This window comes from Glarea lozoyensis, assembly GCF_000409485.1.
Source record: "Glarea lozoyensis ATCC 20868 chromosome Unknown GLAREA2, whole genome shotgun sequence".
Taxonomy (NCBI): domain Eukaryota; kingdom Fungi; phylum Ascomycota; class Leotiomycetes; order Helotiales; family Helotiaceae; genus Glarea; species Glarea lozoyensis.
The window spans coordinates 1,300,067-1,324,528 of record NW_007360994.1 but is presented as its reverse complement, the minus strand read 5'-3'; the positions used below and the strand labels follow the sequence as shown (position 1 = coordinate 1,324,528).

At 45.3% G+C, this 24,462-nt stretch overlaps 9 protein-coding genes across 9 annotated transcripts; 5 read left to right on the top strand and 4 right to left on the bottom strand.

Moving 5' to 3' along the window:
- Positions 1 to 795: 795 nt before the first annotated feature.
- GLAREA_03769 (Cloroperoxidase) lies at positions 796 to 2,187 on the top strand (the record flags this gene model as incomplete). The annotated part of the gene is made up of 3 exons (XM_008084022.1): positions 796 to 1,009; positions 1,068 to 1,374; positions 1,428 to 2,187. 3 exons carry the CDS (start codon positions 796 to 798, stop codon positions 2,185 to 2,187), a joined length of 1,281 nt encoding a protein of 426 aa, XP_008082213.1.
- A 769-nt stretch (positions 2,188 to 2,956) lies between these two features.
- Positions 2,957 to 4,403, top strand: GLAREA_03768 (WD40 repeat-like protein; the record flags this gene model as incomplete). Its single annotated transcript, XM_008084021.1, has 2 exons — positions 2,957 to 3,318; positions 3,371 to 4,403. The coding sequence occupies 2 exons, from the start codon at positions 2,957 to 2,959 to the stop codon at positions 4,401 to 4,403; spliced, it is 1,395 nt and encodes a 464-aa protein (XP_008082212.1).
- Positions 4,404 to 5,472: 1,069 nt separating this feature from the next.
- On the top strand, positions 5,473 to 10,718 carry GLAREA_03767 (beta and beta-prime subunits of DNA dependent RNA-polymerase; the record flags this gene model as incomplete). The annotated part of the gene is made up of 2 exons (XM_008084020.1): positions 5,473 to 5,829; positions 5,892 to 10,718. 2 exons carry the CDS (start codon positions 5,473 to 5,475, stop codon positions 10,716 to 10,718), a joined length of 5,184 nt encoding a protein of 1,727 aa, XP_008082211.1.
- Positions 10,719 to 11,797: 1,079 nt separating this feature from the next.
- On the bottom strand, positions 11,798 to 12,847 carry GLAREA_03766 (uncharacterized protein; the record flags this gene model as incomplete). Its single annotated transcript, XM_008084019.1, has 2 exons — positions 11,798 to 11,995; positions 12,047 to 12,847. 2 exons carry the CDS (start codon positions 12,845 to 12,847, stop codon positions 11,798 to 11,800), a joined length of 999 nt encoding a protein of 332 aa, XP_008082210.1.
- Positions 12,848 to 14,756: 1,909 nt separating this feature from the next.
- Positions 14,757 to 15,509, bottom strand: GLAREA_03765 (Histone-fold containing protein; the record flags this gene model as incomplete). The annotated part of the gene is made up of 1 exon (XM_008084018.1): positions 14,757 to 15,509. The coding sequence occupies one exon, from the start codon at positions 15,507 to 15,509 to the stop codon at positions 14,757 to 14,759; it is 753 nt and encodes a 250-aa protein (XP_008082209.1).
- Positions 15,510 to 15,938: 429 nt separating this feature from the next.
- Positions 15,939 to 18,705, top strand: GLAREA_03764 (ALDH-like protein; the record flags this gene model as incomplete). The annotated part of the gene is made up of 3 exons (XM_008084017.1): positions 15,939 to 16,788; positions 16,841 to 18,436; positions 18,506 to 18,705. 3 exons carry the CDS (start codon positions 15,939 to 15,941, stop codon positions 18,703 to 18,705), a joined length of 2,646 nt encoding a protein of 881 aa, XP_008082208.1.
- Positions 18,706 to 19,455: 750 nt separating this feature from the next.
- Positions 19,456 to 20,073, bottom strand: GLAREA_03763 (uncharacterized protein; the record flags this gene model as incomplete). The annotated part of the gene is made up of 1 exon (XM_008084016.1): positions 19,456 to 20,073. One exon carries the CDS (start codon positions 20,071 to 20,073, stop codon positions 19,456 to 19,458), a length of 618 nt encoding a protein of 205 aa, XP_008082207.1.
- A 466-nt stretch (positions 20,074 to 20,539) lies between these two features.
- GLAREA_03762 (uncharacterized protein) lies at positions 20,540 to 21,070 on the bottom strand (the record flags this gene model as incomplete). The annotated part of the gene is made up of 1 exon (XM_008084015.1): positions 20,540 to 21,070. The coding sequence occupies one exon, from the start codon at positions 21,068 to 21,070 to the stop codon at positions 20,540 to 20,542; it is 531 nt and encodes a 176-aa protein (XP_008082206.1).
- Positions 21,071 to 23,081: 2,011 nt separating this feature from the next.
- On the top strand, positions 23,082 to 24,234 carry GLAREA_03761 (Pectin lyase-like protein; the record flags this gene model as incomplete). Its single annotated transcript, XM_008084014.1, has 3 exons — positions 23,082 to 23,431; positions 23,480 to 24,046; positions 24,102 to 24,234. 3 exons carry the CDS (start codon positions 23,082 to 23,084, stop codon positions 24,232 to 24,234), a joined length of 1,050 nt encoding a protein of 349 aa, XP_008082205.1.
- Between the last annotated feature and the right edge of the window lie 228 nt (positions 24,235 to 24,462).

The following is a 24,462-nucleotide window of genomic DNA, read 5'->3' as shown; positions in this document are numbered from 1 at the left end:
AGGTGATGGTGCCAATACTTGGTAGACTCACAGCTGTCTAGCCGCGACCGACACTCATGCATGAAGTACCCGATGTGTGAAACATCTTGTTTGTATCCAGATAATGATTGGCCGCAGCTTCAGATGGACCTTGTCGCTTTTGATGCTTTAGAGAACCAGACCCCCGGAATCCATAAAAACCGAAGATCTCCATCACATATCTAGCAGCGATTTTATGGGTATTCGACTCTCCCTCGGTTTCTTGTGGACCTCCGATTTAAGGTCGCTCAGAATCATCCCCATTCTTATAAGGAACGAGTTCAGTAGGTGTGTATCTCTGGGTACCAGCGATCTTCATCTCACGGCGCTTGAAATGCTGGCTAGGTAACGCTGATCTTTGACGAAATCTCTGTGCTTCTGTCGACAATTTATCTCGAAAGCGGCAGGACTGCCAGTCATTATTGCATGACCTCATAGGTAACTGTATGTCATCGTTTGTTCACTTTCTCAGCTTGAGAATGCGAAAGAACTGCCGATCCGGCTTGCTGCTTCCTTATGGCAGAGAGGTCGAATTTCGATTTTAGTCTCTCAGTCAACACAATCCGTCATTTGAAGCAGCTGTTCAGAGAAAAACAATGTATATATAGACTATCCCCTCTCATATGATATGACTTTTGTGCAATATCCAACCGACTTTACTCTCCTAAACACCCAAGCATATCCTTTGACCCAGATACAGAGCAGTCAAGTCCTACAACAATTACCTTCCTACTTCCAGCCACCATTATGAAGGCAGTGACGCTTGGCCTTGCCATCATGGCATTGGCTACACAAGTCTCTGCATTCCCTTCCATTGGTGCCGAACAGGCTGCTAGACTTGCGGCGTCACAGATCGGAAAAAGAAGTACACTCGCTCGCGATGGTGTCAAGAAGCGTGTAGTCTTTGATCCCGCATCGCAGTATGTCAGTACCACCGGCAACCACAAGTTCGTGCCGCCAAACTTCGCAGCTGGTGATGTTAGAGGACCATGTAAGTAACATCAATTATACCATTTATAATAACAGAAAAAACTAATGTATTGCCGCAGGTCCAGGATTGAATGCTGCAGCAAATCACGGATACATCCCACATAACGGCGTTGGAAGTATGGGAGATTTCATCAACGGTGTCAATGTTGCATACGGAATGTCCCTCGATCTTGGTGGTTTCCTCGCTCTATATGGTGCAATTTTTGACGGGAATCTATTGGGATACTCGATAGGAGGACCCACTTCATTAAATCAATTACCGCTTGGTAATCTCCTTGGCCTCACTGGCGCTCCGCAGGGGCTGTCAGGATCTCACAATAAATATGAGGCTGATACCTCACCAACTCGGGGTGATCTTTATAAAGTGTAAGTTTCTTGTGCCGCCTCTTCTTTATGTTCACAGTGCTAACTTTCAACAGTGGCAACAACTACAAGTTGCAGGTTCCCCAGTTCCAACAGTACTACGATGCGTTAGTCGAGGACGTTCCATCTAGCACACAATACGATAACCTCTTGGATTTCCGTGTGTCTCGGTTCAATGATTCTTTGACGACTAATGGATATTTCTTCTTCGGCCCATTCGCTGGTATCCTTGTTGCCCCAGCTGGTTTCTCTTTTCCAGTCCGCATGATGGCCAACCACTCTGATGAGTTCCCAACCGGCATGCTGAGCAAGGAAAATCTCAAGTCCTTCTTTGCGATTACTGGCGAATCTGGAAATTTCCAATACAACGAAGGTCATGAGCGCATCCCAGATAACTGGTACAAACTTCCAATCGGTGATGAGTACACAATTCTTGGATTTTTGGCGGACGTTTTAGATTTCGGCGAAAAGTATCTCCCTCTTCTCCAAACTGGTGGAAACACTGGAAAGCCAAACACGTTCACACCTGTTGATCTGGGTTCCGTGACAAAAGGTGTCTTTAGTGCTGCGACGTTACTGGAGGGGAACAACCTGGAATGCTACTTCTTCCAAATTTCTCAGAACGCTCTTCCTGACATTCTTGGTGGCAGCCAATCTTCCATTGGCAACAAGAATTCCGTATTAGGACCTTTGAGCACCACCATTGTCACCAGACTTCAAGGTCTCGGCTGCCCAAAGCTAGAAGCGATTGATCAAACCCAATACAACCAATTCCCCGGTTACAACATGTGTCCTAATGGATGCAAGGGCTATTAAGCACTGCTGCTGTTCGTCCCGTGTATACTGAAAAGGGAGGAGGTCAAGACTTATTGAATAATGCTCGGTAGTAATACACATTACCAGAGGAATTGGGTCCAATAGGAATGGAAATAGGCGTTATTGGGTTTGAAAACTATTAGCATCCTGAATTGTATGGATCTGAGTGTATAAGAAATCTAATGGATGTGTTATCAGATGATTTATAATAGCTTTATTAACAAATAAAATGAAATTTATATACTTTACCTTGCTAAAGAGGTCCAAGAAGTGGATTGTGTCTGAAAGTATAATGACGTTTCCCCAGATGCCGGATTTTTTTACCCTGTTCATGACAGGAAATATTCCAGAGGGAAAGTAGAAGCCGTAGATAATGGGAAAAATAGACTACCCTTCGACATAGTCTCAGACAAGAGAATATGCTAAAGAAGATGAACTACAAACTTACTAGCTAGTTTGAAGGATTAGATTGGCGAAGATTATATATGTTAACGATTTAATTAGTAGACCTGAAAAATCCGTTTCTCGTGGTTCATGAAACAAGACGCGGGGATGAATTAAAATTCAGGAATCATGGGTCTTCGAGGGGTCGTCCGTGTTATTGCCGCTAGGACAAAAATTCGCCCCCAAATCTCCCGCTTGGCGAGTGCAAACGACCTGACCTGGAAGACCGCTCAGCCTTGCTTGTGATGCAGCCTTGTAAACGGCAACAAATCTATATTTTTCCCAATGAATACGGCCAACTTCTCTACCGTCGGGATACCTCACGATGAATTTGGCACTGGCTGATCCTTTTGCTATCGCGCAAGATTACCCAGAGACCACTACTGGCCACCTCTTCAACGGGCACGCTTGCGCTCTGCGCTTCAATCGAAAAGGAGACTTTCTGGCCGCTGGACGCATTGATGGCGTTGTGGTTATTTTCGATGTCGAGACTCAGTCTGTGGCAACGAAGCTGAAAGGCCATATCAGACAGATCCAATCTTTGAGCTGGTCGCACTGCGGACGATATCTTTTGACCTCTGCGCAAGACTGGAAGTGTATCATATGGGACCTCAAGGATGATACCATGTTGCGCATGGTCAAGTTCGAAGCAGCGGTTTACATGGCAGAACTTCATCCTGCCAACCAGTATGATTTTTTTGCTCTCCAAAAAAGTGAGGCTTGCTAACGTGCTTTTCAGTCTTAAGTTTGTTGTCTCCCTGTACGAAGACCAGCCTCTCCTCGTGGATGCGACGGAGAATATAACTCGAAAAAACAACTTTTCCTCGATACCAAATCGTGATGCGGACGTAGAAATTTCAGAAAAGCAAGCTGCAGGCGACGCGAAAACGGCTACCACTTGTGCTCTTTTCGCGGCGTCTGGGGATCATATCATTGCTGGCACAAATAAGGGATTTCTCAACATTATTGAGGTCGAGACTCTGAAAACAATTTTTTCTACCAAGATTTGCACAGGCGTTGTCATCTTTCTTCGTCTTACAAATTCTGGACGAGACATGGTGATTAACGCGTCAGACAGAATCATTCGTACAACACAACTGCCGAATTTGACAGCAGATCCGGATACAATCACCATCGAAGTCGAGCACAAGTTACAGGATATGGTGAACAAGGTGTCATGGAATCATGTCGCTTTCAGCTCGACTGGAGAATATGTAACAGCATCGACATACAACAACCACGATATCTACATTTGGGAACGGAATGTTGGTAGTCTGGTCAGGATCTTGGAGCCCACGAAAGAGGAACATGGAGTAGTCGAGTGGCATCCCCACCGTCCAATGATTGTGGCCTGCGGGCTTGAGTCGGGGAAAATCGATATCTGGTCAATCATACCCCAACAAAGGTGGTCCGCCCTAGCCCCGGATTTCGTGGAGGTTGAAGAGAACGTCGAGTACGTTGAGCATGAAGACGAATTCGATATCCACCCCCAAGAAGAGATACAAAAGAGGCGACTGGACCTGGAGGACGATGTTGTGGATGTTTTGACCAGCAAAGCTCTTCAAGATACCAACGGGGAGGAAATCTTCCGAATGCCGGTAAACTATGGCTTACAAGATAGCGAGGGTGAAGAGGAGTTCGTAACAGTCGGGCGTGGGGAGATGAGACGAAAGAGTCCTACCGAGGCCAGGGAATACCTGCTCAACTCGGAGGTTGTTGGAAGCACCGACGAGAATCAGAAAAGGACGGTCAAGAAGACTAAAAAGCGGTAGTGAAGCATTTCGATGGCGTTTGTGGATGGTATTGCATCGGCGGTGTTTGGCGTTTAAGGAAAAATTAACAATAGTAATTTGAAAACTCTTTCATAACCTGCTTAGGAGATTGGGTGAAGCGTTCACTATTTGCAAAAAGACCCCAAAGCCATTATGGATGTCAGACCCGGTTCAAAAATCTGTTTCATTACGTGGCCGAGAGGATATTATTATAACTGCGAAGACATTGACATGGTGTGAACTTGAGCTGCATCTTTCTTGAATGAGTCCAACTAATTGACTCGTGGTTTCAAGAAAAGACGTCTCCTGTGATTCTATAATTGTCGAAAGAAGTATGCATTTGCCACGTGACTAATGAGTCTGGCGAGTCTGGCCTACCTATTACCTAGCTGATCCACAAATAGGTACGGGGAAAGGAGGTGTGCTAAGGAGTTGCTATCCGGCGATGTGGTCGATCTGAGAGATCACATCTTTCTACACACTTGTCGACAAGCTGGACACATTGGACAAGCGACTGCAAAGGTAACAAATTCGCGACCAAGAGGTTGAAGTGAGTGTACGAAGGCTTCGTGAAGAACGAGAAACGCAAACAAGAAAGGCGTGGGGGTCACGTGCCGGATTAGGCTAGCGTTCGAGCCTCATCTTGACTGTCGAGCCTTTTTGCGCGACAAAGAACCAGATCATCACCCACCGTGATCACGTCCTCGACCTCTACCACCATCGAAGGTATCGCGCGTCGGAAATCGTGTGATCCTACCAGCAAGCCTTTCTCACGAAGAAAGAAGATCAGACTTCACCTTACGCATTCGCCGTCGAGCTGCTGGATCTGTCGCGGTTGGAAAAAGGGACATCACGACACGGCCATCGGGCCTGCGCCGTCTTCAGCGCATCTACGACAAAACGGGGCTCTTCCCATCTTGCGCACCGATTTGCTCTAATTGTAACACCATATCGCGTAACCAGCTTTCCTTTGCGCCCGTTTTCGAGTCGTGTTGCGCTTTCACGGTCTTTTTCTTAACATCGAAGTCGCCACAGCTCAACGTGAAGTTAACACGGACAGAACGCAACCATGGCGAACCTTAATTTTACGCATTCCGATGCGCCGCTCAAGACGATCCAGGAGATTCAGTTTGGTCTGTTGTCTCCTGAAGAAATCAAAAACATGAGTGTGGTCCACATTCTTTACCCCGAAACAATGGATGAGAGTAGAATGAAGCCACGCGATCAGGGCTTAAACGATCCCCGACTCGGTTCAATCGATAGACAGTTCAAGTGCGGAACTTGCGACCAACAGATGTCAGAATGCCCAGGACACTTTGGTCATATCGAGTTGGCGAAACCCGTTTTTCATCCTGGATTCATCAAAAAGATAAAGAAGATCTTGGAGATGGTCTGCCACAACTGTGGCAAGATTCTGCTCGATAGAGTGAGTTTGCCTGCAAAGCATGGCAGATTCATTTGTGCATTTATGCTGACCTCCTAACCCAGAGTAATCCTGCCTACAAAGCTGCTGTCTCCATTCGAGACCCCAAGCGTCGGTTTGATACAATATGGCGACTCTGCAAGCCAAAAATGATTTGTGATAGTGATGTCAGTAACGAGGAAGGCAATTCAGAAGGGAAAGAACAAGCCGTCTCGATACATGGAGGTTGTGGCAATTTACAACCGGAAGTGCGCCAGCAGTCGTTGACCCTTACTGGTACATGGAAGGTGCCCAAAGACGAAGACGGAGAGACCGCTCAGCCCGAAAAGAGAAACATCACCCCGGAAATGGCGCTTGCTGTGTTCAAATCTATTTCATCCAGTGAAATTCGCGACCTAGGCTTGAGTAATGATTATGCCCGTCCAGAATGGATGATTATCACAGTCTTGCCGGTACCGCCACCACCAGTCCGACCTAGTGTATCTATGGATGGAACGGGTCAGGGTATGCGAGGAGAGGATGATTTAACGTTCAAATTGGGCGACATTATTCGCGCAAATGGAAATGTACGACAAGCTCAGCAAGAAGGTTCACCAGCACACATTCTCTCAGATTTCGAAGCCTTATTGCAATACCACGTCGCAACATACATGGACAATGATATTGCCGGAACACCTCAAGCACTGCAAAAATCAGGCCGGCCGGTGAAATCTATCCGTGCCCGACTAAAGGGTAAGGAGGGTCGACTTCGTGGAAATTTGATGGGCAAACGTGTGGATTTCTCTGCGCGAACCGTTATCACCGGTGACCCCAACTTGTCTCTGGATGAGGTCGGTGTTCCTCGAAGTATTGCCCGGACACTCACGTACCCTGAAACTGTGACGCCTTATAATATCAATCACCTGTCGAAGTTGGTGAGAAACGGACCAAACGATCATCCTGGTGCTAAGTATGTCATGCGAGCTGACGGCACTCGAATCGATCTTCGCCACAACAAGAACTCTGCTGGTGTGAATTTGGAATACGGATGGAAGGTCGAAAGGCACATTGTTGATGGAGATTTTATTATTTTCAACCGTCAACCTTCTTTGCACAAAGAGTCTATGATGGGACACAGAGTTCGGGTCATGCCTTACTCCACCTTCAGACTCAATTTGTCTGTCACGTCACCTTACAATGCTGATTTTGATGGTGATGAGATGAATTTGCACGTTCCTCAGACAGAAGAGACACGAGCAGAAGTCATGAATTTGTGTATGGTGCCTCTTAACATTGTCTCGCCGCAGAGAAATGGACCTCTTATGGGTATCGTGCAGGACACCCTGGCTGGTGTTTACAAGATGTGTCGCAGAGATGTCTTCATTACCAAGGAACATCTCATGAACATCCTTCTGTGGGTCCCCGAGTGGGATGGCGTTATTCCCCAACCTGCTATTCTCAAGCCTCGCCCTCGCTGGACCGGAAAACAAATCGTCAGTATGATTATTCCCAAAATTGTCAACTTGCATACAGCGAATGACGCTCGGGAAGACGCCCCGCTGAAGGATGACGGTCTGTTAGTACATGAGGGAGAGCTTATGTTTGGTCTCCTTACGAAGAAGAATGTCGGTGCCTCTAGTGGTGGTATTATTCATATCATTTTCAATGAACAAGGCCCGGATGCTGCCATGGCGTTCTTCAACGGATGTCAGCGAGTGGTGAATTACTGGCTTCTACATAACGGTTTCAGTATCGGCATTGGTGATACAATTCCCGATAAGTCGACGATTGAGAAGATCGAGGGTGCTATTCAGGTCCAAAAAGATGAAGTTGCGGAGTTGACAGCTAAGGCCACAGCAAACGAACTTGAGTCATTGCCTGGTATGAACGTCCGTGAAACATTTGAGAGTTTAGTCTCCAAGGCCTTGAACACTGCTCGTGACAAGGCAGGAACGAAAACAGAGGACAGTCTCAAGGACAGTAACAACGCTGTTCAAATGGCTCGCTCTGGTTCCAAGGGTTCTACTATCAATATTTCACAGATGACGGCTCTTGTCGGACAACAGTCTGTTGAGGGGAAGCGTATTCCTTTCGGATTTAAATACCGTACGCTTCCACATTTCACCAAGGACGATTACTCGCCCGAATCAAGAGGTTTCGTGGAGAATTCGTATCTCCGTGGTTTGACGCCCACTGAATTCTTTTTCCACGCCATGGCAGGTCGTGAGGGTCTTATTGACACTGCTGTGAAGACCGCTGAGACCGGGTATATCCAACGTCGTCTTGTCAAGGCTCTAGAGGACGTAATGGCCAAATACGATGGTACTGTTAGGAATTCCTTGGGCGATATTGTTCAATTCGTCTATGGAGAAGATGGTCTTGATGGGACAATCATCGAGAAGCAGCGTGTCGACCACATCAATCTGTCAGACAAGGCCTTTGAAGATAGGTTCCGACTGGATGTTATGGACGATCGTAATCCTGCTATCTCTTCTGAGGTTTTATCAGACGCAGCTGACGTTAGTGGTGATATTGAGGTACAAAAATTATTGGACCTGGAATGGGAGCAACTTGTTGCTGATCGTGACATGCTCCGAGATGTCAATTTCAAGAAGAAGGACGATGAGCAGATGCAATTACCTCTCAATGTCATCCGCATAATTGACAGCGCAAAGAGACTGTTTAAGATCGATATTACAAAGCGTTCCGACCTCACGCCACAAGTTGTCATACCTCTTGTCCAGGGTCTTCTGGATCGCTTAGTTGTTGTTCGCGGCAAGGATGAGTTGTCGGAAGAGGCACAGCTCAACGCAACATTATTGATCAAGGCCCAACTGCGATCCCGGTTAGCCTTCAAGCGCATCGCGTGCCACATGCGACTGAACAGACTCGCGTTTGATCACGTACTTGGCGAGATCGAAACTAGGTTCATCAAATCTTTGGTGAACCCTGGAGAGATGGTCGGAGTTCTTGCAGCACAGTCCATTGGAGAACCTGCTACGCAAATGACCCTAAACACTTTCCATTTCGCTGGTGTTTCTTCAAAGAACGTAACACTCGGTGTTCCTCGTCTAAAGGAAATTCTTAACATTGCATCGAACATCAAAACACCTTCTATGGTCGTCTACCAGGAAGGAGAGGATGCGTCTCAAGATTCTGCGAAGTTGCTCCGCAGCGCTGTTGAGCACACCAATCTTCGTTCAGTCATGCAAGCAACAGAGATTTATCATGATCCTGAGATTCAGTCAACTGAGATTGCTGATGATCTTGACATGGTTGAATCCTTTTTCATCATTCCCGAAGAACATCACGACTCTCTGGACAATCAATCTAGATGGCTACTCCGTTTGATTCTCGACCGTCAAAAAATGTTAGACAAGGGGTTGCGGGTTGAAGATGTTGCCATCAAGATCAAGGAGAATTATCCAAAGGATCTTGCTGTTATTTTCAGTGACAATAATGCTGAAAAACAAGTCATTCGTATCAGAATGATCAAAGCGGGTGATGGCAAGTACGATGATGATGACATCGAAGAAGATATTATGCTTAAGCGTTTGGAGGCCCACATTCTTGATACACTCACTCTTCGCGGTGTTCCTGGCGTTGACAGAGCCTTCTTGAACAAGGAAACTAAGCTGATCACCACTCCTGATGGAGGGCTGTTGGCAAGCAAGAGCGATGACAGATGCACCGAGTGGTACTTGGACACGAGCGGAACATCCCTTGCGCAAGTCTTGACAGTCCCCGGTGTGGACACGACTAGAACTTACACCAACCACTTCATCCAAGTACTCGAGGTCTTCGGTATCGAAGCTGCTAGATCAGCTCTTATGCGAGAACTGACTCAAGTCCTTGCGTTTGATGGTTCTTATGTCAATCATCGTCATCTTGCGCTGCTGGTCGATGTAATGACTTCTCGCGGTCTTCTAATGGCAATCACCCGTCACGGTATCAACCGCGCTGATACTGGCGCGCTGATGAGATGTTCTTTCGAAGAAACTGTCGAAATTCTTCTCGAGGCTGCCGCTATTGGTGAACTTGATGATTGCCGTGGTATTTCAGAGAACGTCATGCTTGGACAGCTTGCACCTATGGGAACTGGCGAGCTTGAAGTTCTGCTTGATCCTGTGATGCTGGACACCGTCATTTCGGACAATGGCAGAATGAATCTTGTACCTGGTCTTCAGGCTAAGGGTGCGGATGGTGCTGCCACACCCTACGACAATGGTTCTCCTATGAACGAAGCTGGATATATGGGTTCATCGCCAGACTACACGGGTGGTGGATTTTCACCTGTCCAGAGCGCCAATCCAGACGAAAACCGTGGATTCGCGACCGAGTATGGTGGATATGGCTCTGGAATTGGAACTCCTAATCCTAGAAGCCCTGGAGGAGGCTGGTCTCCTGTCAGCCCAAACACCTTCGGCACGCCAACATCTCCTGGCTATTCTCCGGTGTCTCCTGGCTACTCTCCCACGTCTCCTGGTATGACTAGTCCTGGCTTTTCACCCTCGAGTCCGGCCTTCACACCTACATCGCCAGCATATTCTCCCACCTCGCCCAGCTTTGTGTCCCCTACATCGCCATCTTACTCGCCCACTTCTCCAAACTATTCACCCACTTCTCCAGCTTTCCATGGCCAATCGCCATCTTCGCCAAATTACAGCCCAACCTCTCCAAGCTACAGTCCTACATCCCCAAGCTACAGTCCCACGTCTCCCAACTTCACGGCAAATAAGACTTCTCCTGGATCTGGCTTGTCTCCGACCAGTCCTGTTTACAGTCCTACGAGCCCAAGTTTCAGTCCTACGAGCCCTGCGTATGCAGCAGCGCAGGCGAATGCTACTTCGCCGAAGTATTCTCCTACTTCACCCTCTTATTCCCCAACAAGTCCTCAGTTTTCTCCAACGTAAGGGTGTTCCATGCTCTACTAACAAACTATTTTCTAACGCGCTGCAGATCTCCACGAAACTAAAGACGCTAAACACTTATTTTTCTTCCAGTTGTATCAACACAAAATTACTCATAAAAGAGCAAAAAGATGCTGCATAGGGGCGTTAAGGATTATACGAAATATTATTTGGGTTTTCAGCATCGTTCCTTTTACTGTTTCTGCTAAATCAGCCGGCGTTTAGCACTATCACGTTTGTGCAAATCATTTTGGGAAGGTCAATGCATGATGGCTGGAGAGGGTGGATATCATGCGGTCCGTGAACAACAGTCGTTTCTTTCCTCGCTAGCAAAGACGTAATGGACGGAAAAGAATGAGGTTTAAAGATTGAGGCAGAAGAAAGATTGTATTACCACAGCCGAGATCGAATGAGATCTTGAGTTTGTTGAAGCGCCATATCATTGGTGCTATCTGCGAGAAGATCATAGTTAGGAGATGAGAAAATGTGTAGCAGATAATGCCCACTTCGGTGAACCACCCAAATCTGAGGTGCATTTAAGCAGCAAATATACCACATTTTGAATGAATATAGCTCTAGACTGCTTTGACACTGCGACTTATCAAACTGGTCACGCAGTACCCCGGATTAAGATTCTTTGAAGCGCCCATGGCTATTTTCAATCGGCAAGCCAATGTTTAGCTCTCTTCGGCTTGTCTTTTGGCCTATGACGTGCCAGTTTTACGTTAGATCGTTCTCGTTGATTTACTATTCGCCTATGTAGGTATAGACCAACGAAGATCCATTTTCTTTCCCAGTCCTGCATCGCTTACCAATTTTATTCTAGATTGCACCTGCTACACAACTTTGGCTCAGTAAATTTCATTAATTGATCATTTTCAGCACTTGGCAGACCTGAGGCTCAAACATAGGTAAGTTTCTTGTCTTCAGTTCTATTTCATCTTAACTAAATTCTTCAACAGAATTGACCTATCTAAATGATGCGAAACAGGTAACTAAGCATTTCTCTAATCTCCAAACAAACTCGCAATCGAAGGCGTAGACTCAAAATTCCACCTCCCCCTCATTTCCGCATGTATCGCTCAAGGTCGGTCGGAAACCTTGCGTTTCTTGGACTTGTTTCCACGTATAGCCCGTTCAGCCGGTTTAGTATTTCCATCATCCATAGTCGCATCGACCTCATCGCCTGTTAAATCGACGCTCCCCCGAATGTTTCTCTTGTCTCTCACTGGCAAGGTCATAGGCGATTGGGCTGCAAAGTCATTGTTTGATTGTGAGTTCTACTCGAGTCAGCAAAGAAAGCGGGCTTAGATATAGGGGAAGCATCTTACCTGATGATTTATCAACCCTTCAATAAGGCTGCGAAGCTTCTGCTCTTGTTCGTATGTAATTCTCTCGTGCTCTTTCCTGTCGAAGGCAGCGAAGTGGGAGAACTTATGGCTAACAGACTTCTTTAATCTTAATGACCTTTGCTGAAAATTCCGAAGCAAGTTGGCTACTCGGACTTGAATTCTTTCATCTCTCGTGACTGGGCGGTATTCGGGCAACGAATCTTGATGGTAGTCTATTGTGTCTGTAGGCTCTACTTTAATAGAAAACACGGGACTAGGAGATAACGCATGAGCAGTTTCAACCTTTCGATAGCTTGAATCAGAATTAGGAATGGTTGACTGATCCCGATCAGATGTGATTTCTGTTGCTATGAAGAGTCTTATGTCGTTCTCGACCTCGTCAGTCCAGTCGGTGCACATCTTTTCCATGACCTCGCGCTCCTCGACAACGTACTTCTTCATGGCATTTTTCTGTCGTCGTAGTAGATCGTCGTATTGTACGCGGTTCTGAATGATGAAATCCGAGAGGGATCTCAAAATAGGCTCGAGTGGTGTTCCCGAAACAGTGTCTATCAGACAGTCGATTTCGGATCTTGAAGTGGTGGTCGCAATTGGAATAGGTGCTTTCGGAGCATGTTTCACTGATTTCCAAAATCCACTGACGGGACGTCTGGGAGTAGTACTCGAAGAGGCACTATTGATGGGACCATTCGGATGTAAGCTTGCCCCAGAAGGCAGTGGTGTTCGTGCGTTTTTACTGGGGCGCTCTGAAGGAAGTGGTGAGAGTTGTGGGGTAGTCATTGTGATGACTGACTGTCTGGTAGGAAATGCGAAGCGATGTACAGCGTGTAAAGGTGAAGTTAAGCGGTGCAGTAGTGATGAAGAACCCTCGTAAAATCGCTCATACGTTTGAATTCAGCTCTAATTTACACTATTCACTTGCAGTTTCGTAGTCGCTTTGGGAAGTGGGGATGTTTTGTTATCAACAAGGAAGGATGGTGGTACAGTATTTATAGATATCTATAAATGTGAGAGATGAATTACTAGCGTACTTTACGTGAATGACATGTGCAGGAGTGAATGTAAATAAAGCACACCATTCACTAGCTTGGTTTTAGAACAGGTAAGTGGCTTTGAAGGACAGCTGGCGAATAGGTCATGGTCGCTTAAGACAATATTTTTCGATTTCAACATAGTCTAATTTGTACATATAAATCTTATTTAAGCCTCACGAGACATCTACGGCCGCGATTTTGAAAGTGTCATTTATTACACGATTAATAATAGGATAGTGAACAACATATTGTTACATAATCATGAAAACTGCAATATGAAAAAAGGTAATAACAAGCGAGGAGAAATCGTCCTCTTAAGTCCTCAATTATTCAAACTTGCTCATGTGAATCCTAGGCCCATAACCTCCCAATTTACTCACACCTCGAACTCTATTAGATCTCTAGTTAGCTTCGTAAATATGGTCTTCTAATATCCTAAGTGTAAAGACTTTGCAAAATAGATATCTTGTTCTAATTCGGTCCGATTGATTTGAAAGTGTCCTTTTCTTGATAGGGGATAACAGTTCAATGAGATTTCTGTGTCATCTGAGACATTCGACCTGAAAAAAGTGAATTATCAGATACGAAGTACTTATACGAAGGTATGAGTGGCAGCTCAAATTATAATGCTTATATGTAACTTAGTATCCTAGTGCTGGAATTCTGTTTCTTTAAGACCGAGATTCACGGAGTTGGAAACGAGCATCAAAAATACACTTGCTCATTTTCGGGTTGCTGGATATATAGCAATAAGTTATTAAATTGCCCTCGTGGCACCGTTCTCAGAAGCTTAGTACTATGATTAGCTTAACCTGCTAATACTCGTAACAGAATGCGGATATATTTCTGTTTCACAAATTTCTGTTTTATAGTCGTTAAATGAGACCAGGGCAATTTTGCGTCGTTAATCGATCAAATATATTTAGTTTATGTGACACGAATATAATCGAACAGTACTAGCTCTTCTGCAGAATATATCAGAGCAAGACAGTAAGTATAGAGCTAGCTAGTTCGCTACATAAGTACAGGATCACCGTGACGACATCATGGCTATTAAGAATCGCGGAACAGCCGCTAATATCCATGCTATAAATGTCCCAGTGCTTCTCCGGGTCGAGCCTCAATCTTTTATGTATTTTCTAGTTGTCTTTCTGTAATCTGTATTAATTCTGGGAATAGTATGTCATACAGCACATGTTACAGTTGAAGCTGCAATGTCATGTTAGGTCCAAGGTTACTCTGCAAAGAACCCCGGAACGTGACTTCGCATTCAAGAACCTACATGGTTGAAGTAGGTTGACATCTAACTCTCACCTGATTTATGTCTTAAGATTAGATTACTGCTAAAGATAAATTGGCTAGAATTAGACAACGGTTGCAGTTGGTCCTAAAAAGCAACAAATTTGCGTCGCTGTGGACGGCTCTCCTGATTTATGTAAAATCCTCCACGAGGTCCTCCTCAAATTGCCTTTTGGCGACTGTCAGAATGGTTGCGCTCAGCGAACATGCAACAAATGAGCGCACTTCATGCTCCATAGTCTTCTTTTTTCAAATTCTCCTGGCCGTATAAACTCCAGTGGTATAGCTTTTTCCTGACCCTCAAAAGCAGAGTTAACGCCATTAACACCGCATATGCCCAATGTAATATGTTACAGTCATTCGTCTTTGTCCATATCTGCGTCGCCCCCAAAGAGGTCCTCCATGGTTCCCTCGCCTTCCTCGCCCCCCTCTACACCTTGCTCCTCTGGCACATCAACTCCTCCCATTTCGGTATCTCCAGAATCGTCGTCATCGGTAGCTACCCACTCGCCTTTAATACCCCATGGAACACCAGTCTGCACAAACCTCTCTCCCGGTAAGCGGACGCCCCACTCGTGTGTAAGAACCCTAGGCAGCTGAACAGCATTTCTCTTCTGTGCCGTCTCTAAGAGGAAGTCTTTGCTTAGTCCGCCTCCTCCACTACCTCCACCGTATTGATACTGCATTCTGGACTGAATGGCGAATTGAACCGCTACAGAACTGACTTGTCCGTCGGCATCTCGCATCCCTCCTCCAGGCGGAGCGTCTCTCGCTCGCGTTGTCTGCGAGATATACGCATCCGATGAAAGATGAAGAGCATCACAGAGGATCGAGGACGAATGTCGGTAGGCGAAATCGAGAAGCTGTACAGGAACACGTTCCTGGTATGCTGATACCTGGAGGGAAGAAAGAAGCATGTGGATGAGCCGGGCGTCTCGAGGACGTTTTCCTAGGCCGGAATCGTGTATAGAGATATTCGGCACGGAGTGGATTGGAGCGGTTGCAGGTGCGGTAGCCGGCTGGGAGGATGCTGCAACTGTCGCAGTGGATTGTGATGGTGGAGAGGCATGGCCATTTGTCTGAGGAGCGTCGCCGTTGACTTCGGCCATGGTGAAAGGTGAGGCTGCTCCCGCGGAACAGTCTTCGGTACGGTCCTAGGAGCTCTGGTATAACTTCTGATGGCTGGATAGCGCAGACAAAGTTCGAGATGGAGTATGCCTAAGCACGAATTGACGCCGGCGCAAAGTTGTGGAATGAAGACCGGTTCGCGTTGAGACAAACTGAAGGTCGCGATGCTCAGCACAGACCATGCAGGTAGGCATAGCTGGATAGGAGGAAATGGGCCAGTCAGACACCATGAAAAGAAGTTCTTTGAGATCCACAGCACCCTTCAATTAGTGCCCCGCCATCCGTTGTCGGTTGAGGGGCCCAAAAATGTAAATTGCGTATTGACTTTGACTTGACTCACCAATTTTCCCAGACTCGAATCCAGATACCTCGTTGGCCTTTTGCCATTGAACAATCTGCCGCACACAATCATGGAAACTACTCTTCCGCTGCCATTTCTTCCCTTGGTGAATCTCGAAAAAGGAGCAACTGAAGCAGTGGAGGGGTTGACCAGAGTGCAATTATCATATCTTGGTTGTGTATATTTCTCAGCGAACGAGAAAACATTCGACACCCTTCTCCAGTTCCTGCAGCGACACTCTTCGGTCGAAGCCTACGTCAATGTCACTGCCATTGATTCGAAAGACGACATTATTACATGTCTGGACGCTGGCGCTCGAAGAGTGTTTGTTAAACTCTCGCTGGCCGAAGAGTTGAAGAGCTATGGGAACAGGGTTGTTCCTGTTTTGTCCCCAACGGACGACAACTCGTCGACGGCATCCTTTCCAAACGGCGTTCTAGTTGATGTCGGGGAAAAGGATCTTTCTATTTCGAAGCCACTTCTAGAGAGACTTGTGGCAGACAAGACTTCTCCTGTCTTCCTCGCGACTTCCTCTACGTCCAACCTTCAACCATATGTCGATTTTGCAATCGAAACATCTACTGTTCCAATAATACCAGCCACCGGCCTGACAGTTGGAGAGCCAAAGGAGAATCAGGTCTCGGTTCCAGGACTTATTGGCAAGTTGTGGGTTTCAGACCGGCCGGACAAACTACTGCCAACGGTAGTCACTGATGAAAGTGGTGTTGCGCTTGGGCTGGTTTATAGTAGCCAAGAGAGCGTAGCAGAGACGATAAAGACTGGTAAGGGAGTGTACCAAAGTCGTAAGCGTGGATTGTGGTATAAAGGCGCCACCTCTGGCGATACACAAGAGATAGTGAGAATCTCGCTAGACTGCGATCAGGACTGCTTGAAGTTTGTGGTTCGACAGAAAGGTAGAGGTAAGGTGCTGTTCGTGGGTAGTTGATATGGTAGAATTGGCTAATGTTGTAGGTTTCTGCCACCTTCCGCAGTCGACATGTTTCGGTGAACTTCACGGTATATCCAAACTCGAAAAGACTCTAGTTTCTCGAAAGGCCTCAGCTCCTGAAGGTTCTTATACAGCCAGACTATTTTCGGACGAGAAGTTGTTGCGTGCGAAAATTATGGAAGAGGCCGAGGAACTATGCGACGCAAAATCCAAGACCGAGGTGGCCTTCGAAGCGGCGGATCTTATTTACTTTGCTTTGACTAAAGCTGTTGGAGCAGGCGTAAGTCTGGCAGACATCGAACGCAGCCTCGACGCCAAAAGCAACAAGGTAAAGAGAAGACAAGGTGATGCCAAAGGGAAATGGGCTGCTAAGGAAGGTATTACAAATGGTGTTAATGGCGCAAAACCCGAGAATGTGAAAGAAACCGTTAAGGAAGCAGCCTCAGTACCTAAATCTCCTTCAGACAAGGCGGGCACAAAAAATGGAAGAATCACTATGAAGAGATACAATGCTGCTACCACCTCCGACGAGGATCTCGGAAAGCTTTTGCAGAGACCTTCTCAAAAATCAACTGAGATGATCATGGGCATTGTCAATCCAATTATAAAGGAGGTTCGGGAAGGAGGGGATAAGGCTCTTTTAAGTTACACCCACAAATTCGAGAAGGCGACTTCGCTCACTTCCCCGGTCCTGAAAGCGCCATTCCCGCAAGCTCTGATGGATCTGCCTCCTGAGACGATTGAAGCAATCGACCTTTCTTTTGAAAATATCCGCAAGTTTCACACTGCACAGAGGGAAGAAAAGCCCTTGCAAGTCGAGACTATGCCAGGAGTTGTTTGCAGCCGGTTTTCTAGGCCAATTGAGCGTGTAGGACTGTATGTCCCAGGAGGAACGGCGGTTCTACCTAGCACTGCGCTCATGTTAGGTGTACCTGCAATGGTGGCGGGCTGCAAGAAGATTGTTTTGGCTTCGCCGCCTCGCGCCGATGGCAGCATAACTCCTGAGATCGTCTACGTTGCACACAAAGTTGGCGCTGAGTCGATTGTATTAGCAGGTGGAGCTCAAGCGGTTGCTGCGATGGCGTATGGGACTGAAAGTGTTACCAAGGTGGACAAGATTTTGGGTCCCGGTAACCAGTTCGTGACTGCCGCAAAAATGTACGTTAGCAATGATACGAACGCTGGCGTTAGTATCGATATGCCAGCAGGACCGTCGGAAGTTTTGGTCATCGCAGATAAAGACTCGAATCCAGCATTCGTTGCCTCTGATCTTCTTTCTCAAGCTGAGCACGGCGTGGACAGTCAAGTAATCTTGATTGCCATTGATCTATCCGAGGACCAGCTTGTAGCAATCGAGAACGAACTACATGAGCAGGCTACGGCATTGCCGAGGGTTGATATTGTCCGAGGCGCTATTGAACACTCTGTTACCCTGGTCGTAAAAAGCATCGAAGACGCTATGAGACTCAGCAATGAGTACGCTCCAGAGCATTTGATCCTTCAGATGAAAGACGCCGCAAGTGTAGTCCCCCTTGTTGAAAACGCAGGTAGTGTGTTCATCGGCGAATGGACGCCTGAGAGTGTTGGGGACTACTCGGCTGGTGTCAATCACTCTTTACGTATGTTCTCCCACTTCTCCCAGTGATCATTTTCTTCAGAATACAATCATTTGCTAACAATGAACAAAGCAACTTATGGATACGCTAAGCAATATTCTGGCGTCAATCTTGCCTCTTATGTCAAGCACATTACATCCTCTCAACTTACTGCACAGGGCTTGCGGAACGTTGGAGGTGCTGTCATGCAACTCGCAAAGGTTGAAGAGCTAGAAGCTCATAGAAGAGCAGTCGAAATCCGGTGGAAGTATATGGATGAGAATAAGTTGTGATAGACCTTTATGATTTAATGTTAACCTAGCTAGCAGAATCTTCACAGTGTTAAGAGCCTCCAAATTCAAAGCTCAAGTCTATGAGTAGACGTGTATGTGGTTCTTTTGGTTTGGTAGAAAACTATTGGCAACTTCATTATCCGTGGGTTGCATTGTCTTATTCTCATCTCCTTTGCAGTTGAATACAGAAGTTTAATATCCAGCGTGTAGTCAAACGCCTGATTCCGAATTTATTTCCTTGAATTGGTTGCTACATCCGATTTACCAAGACATGGCACCCTCTGAAAAGAGAGACATAGTGGATCGTTTTGTTGCCTATTTCTTTTCTTCAAAAAATGGGCCCTCGAGACATCAACTTCTCTGTCAACAAGAGTCTTTGCCGGGGTTCATAAGTTCTGAATACACCGTGGCAATTCCTTCAATATTAATCACCCACAACTTCTGTCAACAAACACAATAACCTCTAGTCAACCAAGATTCCAGACGTCTAATGGAAGCTTGTGCGCTGGGTGGATATATGCAGAAGTATACATTAATAATTCATTGGCTTGGACCCTGTGGCAGGTGTTTCTATACTATCATACACCATGTCTTCCTCGCTAGAACAACAGGCGTCTAGTATCAACAAGCAAACGTCGTTGCAAAACTTGCTTGTACAGTAATTGTCCTTGTACAATATAACCCATACAGTATTTCTTTCTTGTGAGGCATGTAAAATCCATCTCTAGCCCGCACTGGCTCGTTCTAGCCTCAACCGACAAGTCTTTGTGGTCCTGCATATTCATTCTCCTTGTTCCAATCTTTGTCGTCATTTTCATCCCCAGGTAGTTCTACGATATCCACCGCCGCTTGAGCCCGTCTAGCACGCCATCTCATTTCTTCCTGGGCCTGAGTCAGGCGTCTTGCTGGTCTTAGAGCTCTCAGCCCATCGTCAGTGTCTGTGTATATTGGCACTAGCGGAAGTCGTGGTCGTGTGAAGCGGAATCTTGGGACGGGTTTATCATTTAGCGGATCTGTGTAGATTTCAATATACGCTTCATGGTTCAATTTGCTCATGACATTTGACTGAGCATTTTGTTGGCGTGGACGTCGAATAGACCAATTATTTAGGCTGTAGCGGCTAATTGGTGATGGCGGTGTGATGGTGCCTTGAAGTGCGGTCTCCCAGTCGTGTGTTGCAAAAAACGGATCAGGTTTGGCATATGGGAACGATCTTTTGGCTTTTGATCGAGAACGGCTGACCGACCTCTGTATAGTTCTAGGATGTGATGGAATGACAGTCTGGGACGGCAGAAGACTTGTTTCTTGCGCTGTTCTTTTTTGCCCTCTTTGGGACTTCACAGAATGCTGTTTCTTGAAAGTGGGCATGACGTCTGAAGCTTGCTCAAGTTTTGAATGTTTCCGCTGTCAGTGTTGAAATTCAGAGGTTCAAGTCAGGGCGCACGCTGAAAATTTATAAGTGAAGGTTGGTGGTGAGTCCTTTGTATTGTGATAAACGAAGGAATCGTCCTCACAATAGGTGGATGTCCTCTTTTGTAGCTTCCCCATTTCACAATCCTCACATTTCTAATACGATAATTAATTCACCAAGTATAGTGTCATACCTACAGACCGCCTTGAACAACTTCTGAATAAAACCAAGTGAATTATTCAGCGAAGCGAGCTTCCATTTGCAACGCCACCCCAACAGGTTATACACCCTGAAAAGTTCATATCAACTGGTAACACAGATTCTGATATACAGCAAAACGACCAGGGATTTCCCGAAATCCAGTGCTTACATAGTCTCCCCAGACACCATAGCCTTGATGCTAAATCGTAATCTGACCTCCTGTCAAAGCCCTTTCTCTCTGTCAGCTGAGTGTCTGGCGCTTTTCATTGTTCTTGTCACCTTCCTTCGCTTGGGCTCCTGACTGGTCGAAGTATCATCTTCGCTCGGCGCACTCCTCTTCTTTTGCTTCATTCTCCATGGCTGTAATTCATCTTTACCGGCCTTGGGAGCTCCAGGCGGTGTCCGAAGATCTTCGTTGTCTAGGACCTGATGTGGTGGAGTGAGCGGCGGAGCATTTGGATTCGGGATTAATGAAGGAGTGTTATCTACCGAAGGTGTTACTGAGGTCTGATTTGTGCTCGCTGTTGTTCTGGGTGTCTTCTTTTTGAAGTTCAGCCTGGATGGTCGGCTTTCAGGGCGCGAAGAAGTGTTGTGGTGGTCCAAGTCCAAAGGAAGCTCTCGCTGTTGCGCGACGTTTGACGCGTTTTCAGCTAGAAGATCACCGGTTGGTACTGCAGACGCTTCTCTGATGCTGACGTTCGCTTTTGGTTTTGCTGACACGGAACGAGGTTGTTCGAGGTCTGCTGGAAGCATTTTTGATCATCCGAACAAGGTTTGGTACAGATCAAATGTAAATTCAGTAATTTATTTGGGAATTCAAAAGAGTGTCTCTTCCGTTTTCAGACGACATATCTGTTTTGCGCATGATCTTATTTATAGTCCTAAACATCCCAAACTCTCTTTTGGTGATAGTATTCACCAGTTTATTCATTGAATACCTATTCTTACATCCTTACTATTGTTGAACTTTGCTATTGTGAAACCATGTCTGAATTGGTCCTGGTTCAAAACATTCACGTAGATTTATGATGTGAAGCAGATAAAAGAAGAACAACGTTTTAGCTGACCCCATGTTGGTTAAAACTAGTGCTTTCAGATGGTTCAATTCAAAATGTTAAGAGAAAAATTTCAACAAAAAAATTTAGTAGAAATTATGAACAATATAGATCGAAATGTAAGACATGCACGAATAGATAGTTTCAAAACATAACAAAAGAGAAACTTGAAGGAGCTAGGTGAAAGCATCAGGTAAAGTGGTTAGCTAATCCTTAAAATGAAGTGAAGAAATCAGTATAACAAAGATCAACAGACGTGATTCTGATGATGTGTTTAATAAAATGGTTCTATAAGTATTTAAATTTAATACAAAATATATCTAAACCATTCTACTAATTATAATTAACAAGCTAAATTCATTGTTCTTCATGGTTCATAATAATTACATTGCAAGTGAGCTGAGTTATGTTGGATGTACAATTAAGTATAAACAAAACGAAATCATTAGAAATTATATAGCTTGTACGTTACTTTGACGCCTAATTGTTATAAAGCTTCTACATTGCTTTGACGCCTAATTGAGATGTCCTGATTATTTATCACAAGCTATAGTGTAATTGCTTATAGTCAAAATCCTATTTGAATTTTTTTTATCTACATAGGGTTGGCACAGTCACCCTTCGTAATTTCTAAATAAGAATTTTTAGGGTGTTGTCTGCCTGACTAATGGGATATAATCCAAGTAGAATGATGTTATAAAATACCTTCCAACGCTCCTTCACTAGGAAGACATTTACCAGTTAGAGAGACAAAAGCTATAGTGCAAATACTTGAAAAATTCGGATAAATTAGTTTGGGTAGAAAATATCATTGTTCACCAAAAGCGAGGTGCTCTGTCAGTTCTTAGAATTTTTGATAGGCTCAAGAATATTTCTCCAGGTCATCTTGGCATGTACACTCATTTCCCTTTGAAGTCGCAATTGCTATTTCTTGTCGCTTCGCTTACCCCTTGGCCACTGCCTTGCCAATCAATTCAAGTCATAGGATCACACAAACTCCTCATACATTTGTCTTGAATAGGAACTAACAGTATCACGTTCAAGAAGCTCGGCTCTCGATTATGATACTTTGGGACACGATAGTGTAGATCGAATATGCGTGATGAAGTAGCTGGAATTGGCGTGAGCCTCGATTGATGTCAGAATTGAATGCGCATGTAGAAATACTGAAATCAGATGTAATAAATAACGTTTGAGGCAGGAAGGCCTCTTAAAATACTTTTACAATGGCTTATGGTGCATTCGTAATGGCAAAAGTTTCAAATTTCACTAATTGTGAAGCTTTCAAGCTATGTTCCTCCCAAACATAGCAATATAGTACAATATATAAATGACTGCACGGATAAATTTGCGATTGGTTCATTGTAAATTGAGTGGGAAATAAACTTCCAGGCAACCAGTGTGGGTGATCTACTTGAAACTTCCAGCTTGGCGCAAAGGTACTTGCGTCTAATCAAAGGTGTTTGTGCAAACAAAAACATGCAAACAATCAACCCGGGGCTTGACTTACTTCTTGGCAGTATGCTTGGAGATCTGGGATAAATAACAACTTTACTTGGCCACCCCAAAACGTCCCAGTGCATTCCCATAGGAATATTGGCAAGTTCAAAAGGTAAAGTTCATTAATAGAGAAGAAATGTCTGAACTCGAAATGCACCTCTAGTTTCCATTATCTTTCTTTTCTTGATCAACCATCTTTATTGCCCAAGATGAAATTCAATTCTCCTTTCTTCATTGTTTCTTCATTCATCTCGCTTACTTCAGGGCGGGCCTTGCAGCAAGATTTGGCCCAAGATGTGGTAACAAGTACTTCAGCACCACATTCCGTCGATAATGGAGTTCTAGTAGAGTCACGCGCAGCCGGAACATCTCGTACAAGCAGTCCAGCTGGCTGTCTTGTTGTTGGTGGTTCAGGAGCTTATTCCACCTTTGCAGATGCTGTCAAAGCATTGGGTTCCAAAACCACAGCTCAATGCATTTTCTTGAGTGCTGGTACCTACAAAGAGCAAGTTACAGTAAACTATGCCGGTAAACTAACTATATATGGAAGTACTACCGAGTAAGTAATCCAGTTCTTATGCAGATGGAATCACTGACTGCCTGATAGCACTTCTAACTTTGCGGGGAATCAGGCGACAATAACTAGCGGCAAGAGCTCAGCACAAGCAGGGACGCTCGACAAATCATCTACAGTAAACTTTGTCGGGAGTAATGTCAAGATTTACAACGTAAATTTCGAAAACTCTTTTGGAATCGCAAGCCAAGCTGTTGCAGTGACTGCCAATGCCGAAAATCTCGGCTTTTACGGTTGTAAATTCCTTGGGAATCAAGATACTCTGTACGCAAAATCGGGTGCACAGTACTATAAAAATTGCTACATTGAAGGAACCACGGATTTCATCTTCGGAAATGCTGCTGCGTGGTTCGAAGCATCCACCATTGCTGCAAAGAAAGCATCTGCTATCACAGCGATGAGCCGTACGCAGGCGACAGAGACCACCTGGTACGTCTTCGAGAAGTGCAGTATTGTGGCTGCAAAGGGCTTCAGTTTGAAGCAGTCCGTTTTTCTTGGCCGTCCTTGGAGAGTCCTTGCAAGGGTCATCTACCAAAACTCTGTGTTGTCCGACATAATTGCACCAAAAGGTTGGACAACCATGGCCGAAAATGCTACGCCGTAAGTGATCCCAATACCGTAACACTTCAGAGTATTACTGACCGTTCACACACAGAATCTTCCAAGAATTCAACAACTCTGGCGCAGGATCAGATATTTCTAAGAGACTGTACACCACCAAGGCTACTGCTGCAATGACACAAAGCAAGCTCTGGAAGGATTCTAGCTGGATTGACTCTACTTACTAGATTTAAGATGAGCTGGCTCGATGTGGTGCTATTGTAATCGTGTCGTATATATTCTCTGTACATAGTATTATTTTTAAATTGAACTCTCCGTCAAGTCTAGGCTTGAAACGTATAAAATTGCGCTATGTATGGTTCTCCTTTTTTTCTGACGATAAATCCCAATCAACCATATCTCGCGAAAATTTGGCGAAAAAGCAAGTTGATTTCATTGTTTGCCTCTGAACACAT